This window comes from Pseudophryne corroboree, chromosome 6 (genome assembly GCF_028390025.1).
Source record: "Pseudophryne corroboree isolate aPseCor3 chromosome 6, aPseCor3.hap2, whole genome shotgun sequence".
Classification (NCBI taxonomy): Eukaryota; Metazoa; Chordata; class Amphibia; order Anura; family Myobatrachidae; genus Pseudophryne; species Pseudophryne corroboree.
In genome coordinates this window covers 346,644,648-346,658,890 of record NC_086449.1, presented here as the reverse complement: position 1 = coordinate 346,658,890, position 14,243 = coordinate 346,644,648, and the positions used below count along the sequence as shown (strand labels likewise).

General features: G+C 47.3%; 1 protein-coding gene across 2 annotated transcripts in view; it reads right to left on the bottom strand.

The window, feature by feature from the left end:
* USP3 (ubiquitin specific peptidase 3) overlaps positions 1-14,243 on the bottom strand; it is a 118,658-nt gene that overhangs the window by 24,888 nt on the left and 79,527 nt on the right. For both annotated transcript variants that reach the window (XM_063926537.1, XM_063926536.1), the window contains exon 10: positions 6,813-6,919. In XM_063926537.1, the coding sequence (XP_063782607.1) occupies positions 6,813-6,919 (107 nt within the window). The remainder of the gene's footprint in view (positions 1-6,812; positions 6,920-14,243) is intronic.

Genomic DNA, 14,243 nt, shown 5'->3' with positions numbered 1-14,243 from the left:
TCCTGAGCACCTGCGGTTGCTGGTTTGCGTTGTTTACCTCTTGCGACGCTGGAGGACGTAGAAGCAACCCTGGACTTGCCTTTGAACTTGGCTGTCCGAAAGGACTGCAACTTAGAAGCTGAAGAAGTCTTCTTGGTTGGGGGGGCTGCGGAAGGAAGATACGTAGACTTACCAGCAGTAGCTGTGGAGATCCATTTGTCTAATTCATCTCCAAACAAGGCCTCTCCTGTAAATGGTAGGCCTTCCACGCCTTTCCTGGAGTCCACGTCAGCAGTCCACTGGCGTAGCCACAAGGCCCTGTGTGCCGACACTGCCATAGCGGTGGTGCGTGCGATAAGCACGCCTATTTCCTTTATGGCTTCCACCATAAAGTTCGCAGAGTCCTGAATATGCCGCAGGAGTAAGTCAACATCCCCCCTAGATAAGGAATCTAACCCCTCAATTAGGTTACCTGACCACCTAGCAATGGCTTTAGTGATCCATGCACAGGCAATAGTGGGTCTCTGGGCCACCCCAGCAGCTGTGTACAATGATTTGAGTGTAGTCTCAATTTTACGATCAGCCGTGTCTTTCAGGGAGGCTGCACCAGGAACAGGCAATACAATTTTACGGGACAGCCTAGAGACTGATGCGTCCACTATCGGTGGATTTTCCCATTTTTTCCCTATCCTTCAGAGGAAAAGGAAAAGATGAGAACAACCTTTTAGGGATCTGAAACTTCTTATCAGGATTAACCCATGGTTTTTCAAACAGGGAATTCAATTCCTTTGACACAGGAAAAGTAACTGAGGAATATGCAGAACATCTCCGATAGCTTCTACAAGAGCCTCTATTCCCTGCGACAGAGCTGCATCCCCCCCCTCCAAATCCACCTCACCCTCCTCTATGTCTGACCTATCAGCGTCAGACTGCAGGATATGGGCCAAATATCGCTTTTGCGGACAAATGGGAGGGGACTGAGACGCTGTTTTGGGGACCGAGTCTCTGTTCATAAACTCATCCACAGTCTGTTTTAAGTATTGCGTCTCTTACTCATTGCAGGATAATTTTGTAGAAAGAGTTGAGATCATTCCCTTAAGAGAATTAACCCATTCCGGTTCAGCCCTGCTAGTCTTGGAACCCAGAGTATCCAGTAGTGAGCCCCCTGGTGAAGAGGAACACTCTGAGGTACAAGACTCACACTCTTTGCCTGACATAATGTAATGCGACAGCACACACACACACACACACACACACACACACACACACACACACACACACACACACACACACACACACAGGAAAGGTTAAGCACAATTAACCCACAAAGAGCCCTTCAGGGAGAGACAGATGTTTGGAGCCAGCCCCCACCGCGCCCTTATCGCTAATGCCAAGCTTAGCCTGCAACCCAGCTAAGTACCCTGATAAGGGAATTAGTACACTAATAATCGCTCCCCCCTGCTATGACCACCTGGTACCGCTGAGGTAAACTGAAGTCACACTGAAGGAGCTGCGAGTCCCCGTCCTGTTAGCATCTGTGTCCACTGCAGAGGAAAAATGGCACTGGTGAGCTGCTGGATCCTCTCAGCCCCGCCCCTTCAATGGCGTGCGGTCTTCCCGCTTTTTTTATACTTGCTGAGGAATCTGGTGCTTAAAATGGAGAGGACCGTTCTAAGGCTGTTGTGCCAGTATGGGTACTGTGTACAGTGTACTGGGACGCAGTTGTGTACTGTGTCCGGAGACGCATTCTGCTCCGTTTAGAAACCGTGCGTCTCCGTACCCTCATGCCATCATAATGGCCAGCACCCCGCTAGCCGGGACGCCGGCTCAGTACTCACCACTCTTCATTCTTCTGGCTCTATTAGGGGTGGCGGCGTGCTGCGGGACTGTACACTCGCCGTGTTGGGGCTGCGAATAGTTCCCTCAGGAGCTCAGTGTCCTGTCAGCGGGGAACGTGACCATTAACCCTTCAAGAGGATGGGCCATTCCCCCCCTAAGTCCCACAAAGCAGGCAGGCTGGTGCCATCCAGCCCTGCCTGAAAATAACAAACATAAAAAATAAATGCAGAATACTCTTCAGGAGCTTCCTTCAGCGTGACCGGCTCCACCGGGCACATTTTCTAAACTGAGTCTGGTAGGAGGGGCACAGAGGGAGGAGCCAGCCCACACTATCACATTGTTAAAGTGCCCATGGCTCCTAGTGAACCCATCTATACCCCATGATACTAAATGGACCCCAGTATCCTCTAGGACGTAAGAGAAATGTATCCTGTATATCCAGGGATATCATATAGCCAGTACAATTGAGGGCAGAGTTTCCATACGAAACCTTGACACTCTCACAAACTTGTTCCGAGATTTGAGGTTGAGAATAGCCCGGAAGGACCCGTTGGGTTTCGGGACCAGAAACAAGCTCGAGTAGTAACTTCTGCCTCTCTGAGACTGAGGTACCAGCACAACCACTCCTGTACTCAGGAGAGAACTCACAACCGTTTGCAGAGTTTGCGCCATTAACGGATCCGAAGGGAGAGCCGTACTGCAGAACTGGCAAGGGGGATGTCTCTTGAAGGAGACAGCGTACCCGTGAGAGACAACTTCCAGTACCCATGCGTCTGAAGTGGTCTTTAACCAGACCTGGGCGAACTGTAGAAGTCGGCCCCCCACCCTGAAGTCCCCCAGGGGGAGGCCCGCCCCGTCATACAGCAGGATTGTCATGTTTTGAAGCAGGCCGACGGGCTGTCCAGGATTGTCTCGCCTTGGGCTTGGTGGTTTTGGGAGCACGAGATTGTCTCAGGTATGACGGACCCTTTGCTTTCCCTTGAGGGCGAAAGGAAAAAAAAAGTGGTACCTTTTGCCTTTTGTGTAGAAGGATAAGTAGTTGGGAGAAAAGCTGTCTTAGCAGCTGCTAATTCAGACACAATTTTATTTAGGTCTTCCCTAAACAAAATGTCCCCAGTAAAGAGGAGTACCTCCAAGGTCTTTTTGGAGTTCAAGTCTACCTCCCACGACCTCAACTACAGTATACAGCGAGCCAGAACAGACGTGGTCGACACCTTGGCTGACAATACTCCCGCATCAGAGGACGCCTTCTGAATGTAATAGGCGGCGGTGGTAATGTGAGACAGGTATTGTCAGAAATATCCTCGGGCAGCTCTTCCTCTAACGCCTGAACCCACGGCTCAATACCTTTTGCAGCCCAAGAGACAGCTATAGTGGGTCTATGAATAGCTCCTGTAAGGGAGTAGATAGATTTCAGGCATCCCTCCATACGCTTATCTGTCGGTTCTTTCAGTGAAGTGACAGTGGTGACAGGCAGAGTGGATGAAACCATGAGGCAGGTGACTTGAGAATCCACCTGGGGCGGAGTCTCCCATTTGTTACACAACTCTGCAGGAAAAGGATAGGGAGCCAAGGCCTGTTTAGGTAGAGGATTAGACCAGGGTTCCCGTCTGACGTCCTCTAAATGATCAGAATGGGGTAATAAGTTTAAACAACAGAAGGTGGTTAAAACGTATCAGTTTTCTTTGCCACAGTAGTGGAATCCTCATCATCAGTGATTTGTAGAATATGCTGAAGAGCAACCACTAAGGCAGGGACATCAATTTGCTAGGGAGAATCCTCATCAGTAACACAGGATTCAATGGGTGAGATTCAATTCTTTTCACACCTTTCCACACCCGTTCTGTTTCTGCCCTCAGGGACGTTGTATCATTATTTCAGCTCCCTACCCCCGGAGTAGCGAGGTACCCAACCCTTTACACAGCTAATCCTGATTACTATGGGCGCAATATGCACAATAACGGAGATCATTTTAGAAAGGAAATTGGGCGTGATATATCATTTGAATCTCACCCAATGTCTGACATGACCGTATGCTCCCCCTCCTTCAGATGAAACATCAGAAAGGTTTGAGAATTGTGACAAGGAAGCAGCCCACTTAGAGGAACCAGGGACACGGAGTGACCTGGGGTAGATTTCTGTCTAACCAGAGACTGATTCAGTTTCTGCAATTGGTTAGACAAATTTTCCACCCAAGGCGGATTAACCATAAGGACAATTTGTGAAGGTAGTGGCACCGGTGGTCCCATAGGGGGCGCTATGCGTTCCACCAGAGTACCCAGCAGGGTGGTGAATGCAGCTCAGGGTGGTTTCTGAGTATATGCAGGAGTTGCGGACTGACTGGGAGGTGCATGACAAGTAATACACACACAGTCATACAACACTTTCCCCTCTGGTAAATCCTTGGAGCATGCTCTGCATGATGCAGGAGCTTCCACTGATTTACTGCCCTTTCTGTTAGATATTATGGAGATAAATGCAACAACAGGGCTATTATTGTACGATTAAGCCAGACAAAAAAAACAATACCTGCGGATAGAACCTGGTATTAAGTGACTGTAACACAGTAGAATATATGTATTTGATAAATACTGTGTAATACTATAGTAAAAGACCCAAATGAACCTGGCCCAGGGTACAGACTATAGTGAAAGTTATATCTGGGAAACACAGAGTGAAACCACACAGCAGATACAGGCACATATATATAGCGTACCTCTTAAAGAACATGTTATACAAGTATTCTGATAAATCATCCGGTCACTGACCACGCTGTGATCGAGAGAGAGAGAGAGAGAGATCGAGAGAGAGATCGAGAGAGAGAGAGAGAGATTATATATATATATATATATTTCTCAACTAACACTGTCTGTATCAAGACATATAGGATACTTACTTGAGTGTATGTAAAGTCAGTACAGGCGGCTTTACAAGGGAGACTTTGCTCTGCATTCCCGGAGACCAGCAGCAGCTATGCACAGAAGATGGCGCCCAGCGTCTCAGTCAGGGAGAGTATGAGGCAGCTCCAGGATGGAAAATCTGAAAGGAGATTGCACCCTTGGCCAGGTGAGGGGCTACAGGTCCAGTGCCGGCTTCCCTATGCTGGATTTCCACCCCAGGTACTAGCGAGCCTTATTAAATGGGGTGTTTGTACACCCGACCTGTGCTCTATTGCCCCAGTGGTCTAGTGGGCTCCCTGCCCAGTGACAGTGTCCACGCCAGCGCCGCGACCCGTCTCCCTAGGTCATGGGCGGAACACAATTTAATGGCTGGTCCCGCCTGGGGGACCCTCTTACCTCCTCCCCGTAGCAACCACGTGAACCAGGAGAGTGGTCTGCGACTCTGTGCCTAAGGCGAGACTTCTCCGCCGCAAGTACCCAGGAACCAGGCCTCGGGAGCCACTTGGGAGGTGATGGAGCTGCAGCGCTGAATATCACACTGACATACAGGGCTGACAGCCCAGCCAGAGATAGGAAATCTTCTGTAGAAAAAAAAAAAAACTTTTCAGGGCTGCCCAGTGCAGCCTTGCTGTTAGGTGACCTGCTGCTGCAGGCACAAACTCGAAACTGAGCTCTCAATGCCTGGAGGTAGGGTTATAGAGGAGGCCCCAATGCATCCTGGGGCAGCTAAAGCTTTAGCCTGTTGGTGCCTCTGGTTCGAGATCCACTCTACACTCCGATGTTTTCCCTGTGGAAACCAATGTAACCTGCTGCAGAAATCTAATTAACATAAATATGCATACAAACATCATGTCACATTAAGTGGGTGGACCAGATATTAAACATCCATACATAGAAAGCTCATATGCAGTTATTAATTGCAACAACTTTCCTGCATATTTAAACATTGGCTACAATTACATTTAACTTATGTCTACAAGGCAGCAAGTTGCTAAAATGTCCTAAATGCACAGCAATAGAACCGATCTGCAAATCATCATGCTTTTAAAACAGCTCTGTAATAGGTTTACAAAAAAACAAACCGTTTTTATTTTATGGTGAGAGCTAAAAATACAAAACCCAGAACATGAAATTCACTTCATTAGCTCCAATGTAACAAATTGCATGTGTACACACTTGAAAGACAATGATCATATCTACGTAAGTTTTTAATGTGTTCAGACATTACAGTAGCTGGCCTACCTGCCCTGGGCTGCCTCCTTCCCAAGACTTTCAGCGAACTGTAGTTTCTAATATTTGAACTGGCCTTATATTACCTGCTAAAGCTACAGTATACAAGAATGGTCTAACTATAATGCCACCTGAACTTGGGGGAGAATACTTGCAAAGACCATCTCACATTAGTGTATGGGAATTACTACACGGCATATAATACTGCACCCAATCACCCTACAAGCAAATGGCAGGAGCAGAGTGAGAAGCTGTTATAAGCTCCATTTTTTACTTTCAAATTTGCTGGTCAAGACAAGGTACTGACCTCGCATAACAGCATGTATGGTTCAGACACTTTATTACACTTAATAGCGGTGGCAGAAGTTCTCAAGGTCTTCTGCCAGTTTCATTAGCAAAAAAAAAAAAAAAAAAATTGGCTATGAAGTTTATCATGTTGAAACAATTATAAAATACACAGTTACATTCATAAAACGCCTACCATTATATAGAGAAATAGAGAGTTTCGGTTACCCTTAAATTATGCGGCTCCCACTGGGTTTTACCCGCCCGATTTGATATTCAGTGACATTTCAGTCTGCTATGCCTGCAATAGATGAAACACCAGCAAAGATATTGCTTTTTGCAAGTGGATTAAGCCTTTTGCAATGTACTTTGTTTGTTCAGCTGGGAATATTTTATTTGTATTGATCCCTAAGCTTTTTTCATAGCTTGTGAAACATGAAATACTGGCATGACATTTTTTTGATGGGCTGATCGCTCAGTGGTTAATTCTATATGGCTTACAGAAGACATACCTAGTAAGCACTTTTGTGCCCTCTGCAATATCTACTGTATGTGTGAATATGCAACAGAGAAACGTACCTAGAAATGGGTCAAACTTCCTGGATTCTGTTCCACAAATTAAACAGTTTACTTCATTCTGCAGAATGCCCCCAAAAACAGAGGTGACCACTGTGTTTGCTCCATTACTGTAACATACAAACAGACTTAAGACAGCATAAATCAAACAAGCCTACGTCACACATGTATCAATTGTTTTTATAGCATATCCCCTATTTCAATTGCTGGTGAAAGGTGACTGATGTTTGTTTATCAACCTTCAAACCTCCCCATTTCCATCACTAAAGCCTCTGCTATGATATTCAACAGATGGGAATATGGGGCCTAATTCATGTTTGTACGCTAATGCCTACACAGCTGTGACTATCCAGGCCATGGAAGTGCTTACCATTACAAGTAAAGCGGTCATCCAGAAAAGGATATACAGTGGAGCCACTGCAAAGTGCTCAGCAACAACATAATGAGGAACCATCAATTCATAGGGTTGACCTATGGCTATGCAAACAATCTTTGTTTTGGTTCCAACATGTAAAGATGATGAAGTGTAATTGTGCAATTAAAGAGGAAACTCGCCCAGGCTAGATTGTGGACTGAGATACAACTACATTATAAAAGGCTACCATCATGTTGGGATGCTATCAAAACAATTCTACAGATGAGTCCTCATACATCATTGCTGCAGTCACACCAAACAGCCCCTTCTAAAAGCAACAAGTCCCATGAGACTCTGATAATGTTGGACGTCTTTTTATTCCTGACAAAAATGCATCTTTGGCGCATCACAATGTGACTAGGACGCACAAGGAGAATGTGCCGATTAATTTAATATAGGACACTTGTAAGAATAGGCGATATGGGGGAGAAGCACTATCAGCATATGTTATGTGCACCGATACTGCTTCTCCCCCTTTTAAGACAGCAGTAATTAATGGCAAGTGAAGATGGGCGCATTATCAGCACTGCTATCTACAAAACAGCGCACCGATATGCCGGTCAATCTATGAATGGTCAGTGGCACAGACAGTTTTGACACCTCTGGGCTGCATGTGAGATCTTGCGAGAACTCGCGCATGCCCAACAGAGACAGCCAGGAGGGGAGACACAGCGCATCAGCAAAAGGCTGATGCGTTGTGGGGGATCTAGCAGGGATGGCTGGAGGGGAGAGTTTTTACTCCACAACTCTGATGGCTGAGAAGCTTTCTACTTCACCTTGGTAAAGTGCCAGTATAACACATCTACCCAGAGTTTCTGAATCTGTATACGAAGTGCTACAATGTAGCAGCAGCTTTTTCCAATATAAATTCTGTTCTGCTCCGTATACAGACTCAGTCACACACAATATACAAGTGGCATATCAAATTAATCAGCACAGTGTCTTCGTGCGTCCTAGTAGCAAAAAAAAAAAAAAAAAAAAAAAAAAAAACGCACAGTGCTAGCAGAGTTGCACAGGACCAGGCATCTCATGCTGTATGGAGGCTAGATGTATGAGGACACATATGTACCTAGATATTAGTGTGAAAACAAATATAAACAAGTGGCTAGGGAGCCTACCTTTAGTACCGTAGACATTTTTGAATCCACTGAGTTTCAATTGTTAGCACTTATCTAACATTTGATGGTGCGACAAGAAAGCAAAATCACCCCTCCCCCTTCCCACCCCCACTAGACTTGACGACAGGGAAAAAAGATGGAAGGGATACATTGCTACTGAGGTGCAAGAGAAATATAGAACCCACATCCTGCCCTAAGAGCAGGTATAGTGTAGGAACCAAAGCGGTCAATGCAAAAGCTGGAATCATGGCTGCAATTTCAGCCTACTGCTTAAATCAGAATATGTTGAATTATAATAAGATTTTACTTACCAGTAAATCTATTTCTCGTAGTCCGTAGTGGATGCTGGGGACTCCGTAAGGACCATGGGGAATAGACGGGCTCCGCAGGAGACATGGGCACTTTAAGAAAGAATTTAGATTCTGGTGTGCTCTGGCTCCTCCCTCTATGTCCCTCCTCCAGACCTCAGTTAGAGAAACTGTGCCCGGAAGAGCTGACAGTACAAGGAAAGGATTTTGGTAATCCAGGGCAAGATTCATACCAGCCACACCAATCACACTGTATAACTTGAGATAAACATACCCAGTCAACAGTATGAACAACAACAGAGCAACAGGTCCAACCCTGATGCAACCATAACATAACCCTTATTGAAGCAATAACTATATACAAGCATTGCAGAGGAAGTCCGCACTTGGGACGGGCGCCCAGCATCCACTACGGACTACAAGAAATAGATTTACCGGTAAGTAAAATCTTATTTTCTCTAACGTCCTAGTGGATGCTGGGGACTCCGTAAGGACCATGGGGATTATACCAAAGCTCCTAAAAGGGCGGGAGAGTGCGGATGACTCTGCAGCACCGATTGAGCAAACACAAGGTCCTCCTCGGCCAGGGTATCAAACTTGTAGAACTTTGCAAAAAAGTGTTTGAACCTGACCAAGTAGCCGCTCGGCAAAGCTGTAATGCCGAGACCCCTCGGGTAGCCGCCCAAGAAGAGCCCACCTTCCTAGTGGAATGGGCCTTAACTGATTTTGGCAGCGGCAATCCAGCCGCAGAATGAGCCTGCTGAATCGTGTTACAAATCCAGCGAGCAATAGTTTGCTTTGAAGCAGGGGCACCAATCTTGTTGGATGCATACAGGATAAACAGCGACTCAGTTTTCCTGACTCTAGCCGTTCTGGCTACATAAACCTTCACAGCCCTGACCACATCCAGTAACTCGGATCCTCCAAGTCACGAGTAGCCACAGGCACCACAATAGGTTGGTTCATATGAAAAGATGACACCACTTTTGGCAGAAATTGTGGACTGGTCCGTAATTCTGCTCTATCTATATGGAAAACCAGATAGGGGCTTTTATGTGACAAAGCCGCTAAATCTGACACACGCCTAGCCGAAGCCAAGGCTAATAGCATGACCACCTTCCACGTGAGATATTTTAACTCCACCGTTTTAAGTGGTTCAAACCAGTGTGATTTCAGTAAACTTAACACCACGTTAAGATCTCAAGGTGCCACTGGAGGCACAAAAGGAGGCTGAATATGCAGCACTCCCTTTACAACGTCTGAACTTCTGGTAGAGAAGCCGACTCTTTTTGAAAGAAAATGGATAGGGCCGAAATCTGGACCTTAATGGAACCCAATTTTAGGCCCAAATTCACTCCTGACTGTAGGAAGTGAAGGAAACGGCCCAGCTGGAATTCCTCCGTAGGGGAATTCCTGGCCTCACACCAAGCAACATATTTTCGCCATATACGGTGATAATGTTGAGCTGTCACGTCCTTCCTAGCCTTTATCAGCGTAGGAATGACCTCCTCCGGAATGCCTTTCTCCGCTAGGATCCGGCGTTAAACCGCCATGCCGTCAAACGCAGCCGCGGTAAGTCTTGGAACAGACAGGGCCCCTGTTGCAACCAGGACGTCTTAGAGGAAGAGGCCACGGTTCCTCGGTGAGCATTTCTTGCAGATCTGGAAGTCCTTCGTGGCCAATCTGGAACAATGAGTATCGTTCTCACTCCTCTTTTTCTTATTATTCTCAGCACCTTGGGTATGAGAGGAAGAGGAGGAAATATATAGACCGACTGGAACACCCACGGTGTCACCAGGGCGTCTACAGCTATCGCCTGAGGGTCTCTTGACCTGGCGCAATACCTCTGTAGCTTTTTGTTGAGGCGGGATGCCATCATGTCCACCTGTGGCAGTTCCCACCGACATGCAGTCTGTGCGAAGACTTCCTGATGAAGTCCCCACTCTCCCGGGTGGAGATCGTGTCCCGGGATGAACACTGCTGACAGTGCGCTTACGTGATTTTCCGCCCAGCGAAGAATTCTGGCGGCTTTCACCATCGCTTCCCTGCTCCTTGTGCCGCCTTGTCGGTTTACATGAGCCACTGCGGTGATGGTGTCTGACTGAATCAGAACCGTTTGTTCGCGAAGCAGGGTCTCCGCTTGACGTAGGGCGTTGTATACAGCCCTTAGTTCCAGGATGTTGATGTAAAGGCAAATCTCCTGACTTGACCACAAACCTTGGAAATTTCTTCCCTGTGTGACTGCTCCCCACCCTCCGAGGCTTGCATCCGTGGTCACCAGGACCCAGTCCTGAATGCCGAATCTGCGGCCCTCGAGAAGGTGAGCACTCTGCAGCCACCACAGGAGAGACACCCTGGCCCTGGGGGATAGGGTGATTAACCGATGCATCTGAAGATGTGATCCGGACCACTTGTCCAGTACGTCCCATTGAAAGGTCCTCGCATGGAACCTGCCGAAGGGAATGGCCTTGTATGATGCCACCATCCTTCCCAGGACTCGAGTGCAGTGATGCACTGACACCTGTTTTGGTTTTAATAGGTTCTGACCAGTGTCATGAGCTCCTGAGCTCTCTCTATTGGGAGATAAACCCTTTTCTGGTCTGTGTCTAGAATCATGCCTAGGAAAGGCAGACAAGCCGTAGGAACCAACTGCGATTTTGGAATATTTAGAATCCAGCCGTGTTGCCGTTACACTTCCAGAGAAAGTGCTACGCTGATCAGCAACTGCTCTCTTGATCCCGCTTTTATGAGGAGATCGTCCAAGTATGGGATAATTGCGACCCCTTGCTTCCGCAGGAGTACCATCATTTCCGCCATTACCTTGGTAAATATTCTCGGTACCATGAAGAGACCAAGCGGCAACGTCTGAAATTGGTAATGACAATCCTGTACCACAAATCTGAGGTGGATAAATGGGGACATGAAGGTATGCATCCTTTATGTCCAGAGACACCATAAAATCCCCCCTTCCAGGCTTGCGACGACCGCTCTCAGCGATTCCATCTTGAACTTGAACCTTTTCAGGTATATGTTCAGGGATTTTAAATTCAATATGGGTCTGACCGAACCGTCCGGTTTCGGGACTACAACCTGGTCGAATAATAACCCCCTTCTTGTTGAAGGAGGGGAACCTTGACCACCACCTGTTGAAGATACAATTTGTGAATTGCAGTTAACACTATTTCCCTCTCGTGGGGGGAAGCCGGCAGGGCCGTCGGTGAGGGGGCATCTCCTCGAAGTCCAGCTTGTATCCCTGAGACACAATATCTATTGCCCAGGGATCCAACAGGGAGTGAACCCACTTGTGGCTGAAATTTCGAAGGCGTGCCCCCATCGGGCCTAGCTCCGCCTGTGGAGCCCCAGCGACATGCGGTGGATTTTGTAGAGGCCGGTAGGGACTTCTGTTCCTGGGAACTAGCTGTGTTGTGCAGCTTCTTTCCTCTGCCCCTGCCTCTGGCAAGAAAGGACGCACCTCGGACTTTCTTGTTTCTTTGTGATCGAAAGGACTGCATTTGATAATGTCGTGCTTTCCTAGGCTACGCAGGAGTATAAGGCAAAAGATCAGAATTACCAGCCATAGCTGTGGAGACCAGGTCCGAGATCCCTTCTCCACATAATCCTCAGCCTTGTAAGGTAAACCTTCCATATGCCTCTTAAGTCGGCATCACCTGTCCATTGCATGTTCCACAGGACACGTCAAGCAGAAATTGACATAGCGTTGACTCTAGAACCCAGTAGACTAATGTCTCTTTGGGCATGTTTTATATATATATATATATATATCTATCTATCTATCTAAGACAGCTACTTTTATATATATATCTATATATATATATATATATACATACTAGGGTCTCAATCTCTGCTGATAAGGTATCTGTCCACGCTGCTACAGCGCTATAAACCCATGCCGACACAATCGCCGGTCTGAGTAGTGTACCAGAATGTGTGTAAATGGACTTCAAAGTACTTTTACTGCATGCTATCTGCAGGATCCCTGAGGATAGCTGTTAAGTCAGCGCTACCTTTTGGGCAAACGTGACACCCTAGGGGAAGATTCCCATCGCATCCTGGCCCTAGTAGGGAAAGGATACTCCCTGAGAATTCTTTGTGGGAAACTGCAGTCTCTTGTCTGGAGATTCCCGCTCTTTTTCTTCATGAGAGGAGGGAAATTTACCTCAGCTTTGTTCCCCTTAAACATGTGTACCCTTGTGTCAGGGACAGATGAGTCATCAGTGATATGCAAAACATTTTTTTATTACAATAATCATATATTGAATACTTTCCTGCCATTTTGGCTGTAACTTTGCATTATCGTAGTCGACACTGGAGTCAGACTCCGTGTCGATATCAGTGTCTATTATTTTGGATAGTGATCATTGAGAGACTCTGAAGGTCTCTGCGACATAGGGACAGACATGGGTAGATTCCCTGACTGTTCTCTAATCTTTTGTGCAATAAACTTACCTTAGCACTTAATTTCACATATCCAAACAGGTGTCGGCGTTGTCGACGGAGACACCACTCACACACACATTTGCTCCATCTCCTCCTTAGGGGAGCCTTTTACCTCAGACATGTCGACACACACGTACCGACACACCACACACTCAGGGAATGCTCATCTGAAGACAATTCCCCCACAAGGCCCTTTGGAGAGACAGAGAGAGAGTATGCCAGCACACACCCCAGCGCTATAAACCCAGGGATAACACAGTAACTTAATGTTAACCCAGTAGCTGCTGTTTATATTGATTTTTGCGCCTAATTATGTGCCCCCCTCTCTTTTTACCCTCTTCTACCGTGTATCTGCAGGGGAGAGCCTGGGGAGCTTCCTCTCAGCGGAGCTGTGGAGAAAAAATGGCGCAGGTGAGTGCTGAGGAAGAAGCCCCGCCCCCCCGACGGCAGGCTTCTGTCCTGCTTAAATATACATTTTCTTGGCGAGGGCTCATACATATATACAGGGCCCAACTGTATATATGTGTACTTTTGCCAAAAGAGGTCCATATGCTGCCCAGGGCGCCCGCCCCCCCCCCCCCTGCGCCCTGCACCCTTACAGTGACCGGAGTATGTATGTGAGGTGTGTGGGAGCAATGGCGCACAGCTGCAGTGCTGTACGTTACCTCAGTGAAGAACAGAGTCTACTGCTGCCGATTTCGAAGTCTTCTTGCTTCTCATACTCACCCGGCTTCTGTCTTCCGGCTCTGCAAGGGGAACGGCGGCGCGGCTCTGGGATTGGACGACGAGGGTGAGATCCTGTGTACGATCCCTCTGGAGCTAATGGTGTCCAGTAGCCTAAAAAGCAGGACCTAGCTTCAGAGAGTAGGGCTGCTTCTCTCCCCTCTGTCCCACGATGCAGGAAGTCTGTTGCCAGCAGAGCTCCCTGAAAATAAAAAACCTAACAAAATACTTTCTCACAGCAAGCTCAGGAGAGCTCACTGTACAGCACCCAGCTCGTCCGGGCACAGTCTCAAACTGAGGTCTGGAGGAGGGACATAGAGGGAGGAGCCAGAGCACACCAGAATCTAAATTCTTTCTTAAAGTGCCCATGTCTCCTGCGGAGCCCGTCTATTCAATCGGTGCTGCAGAGTCA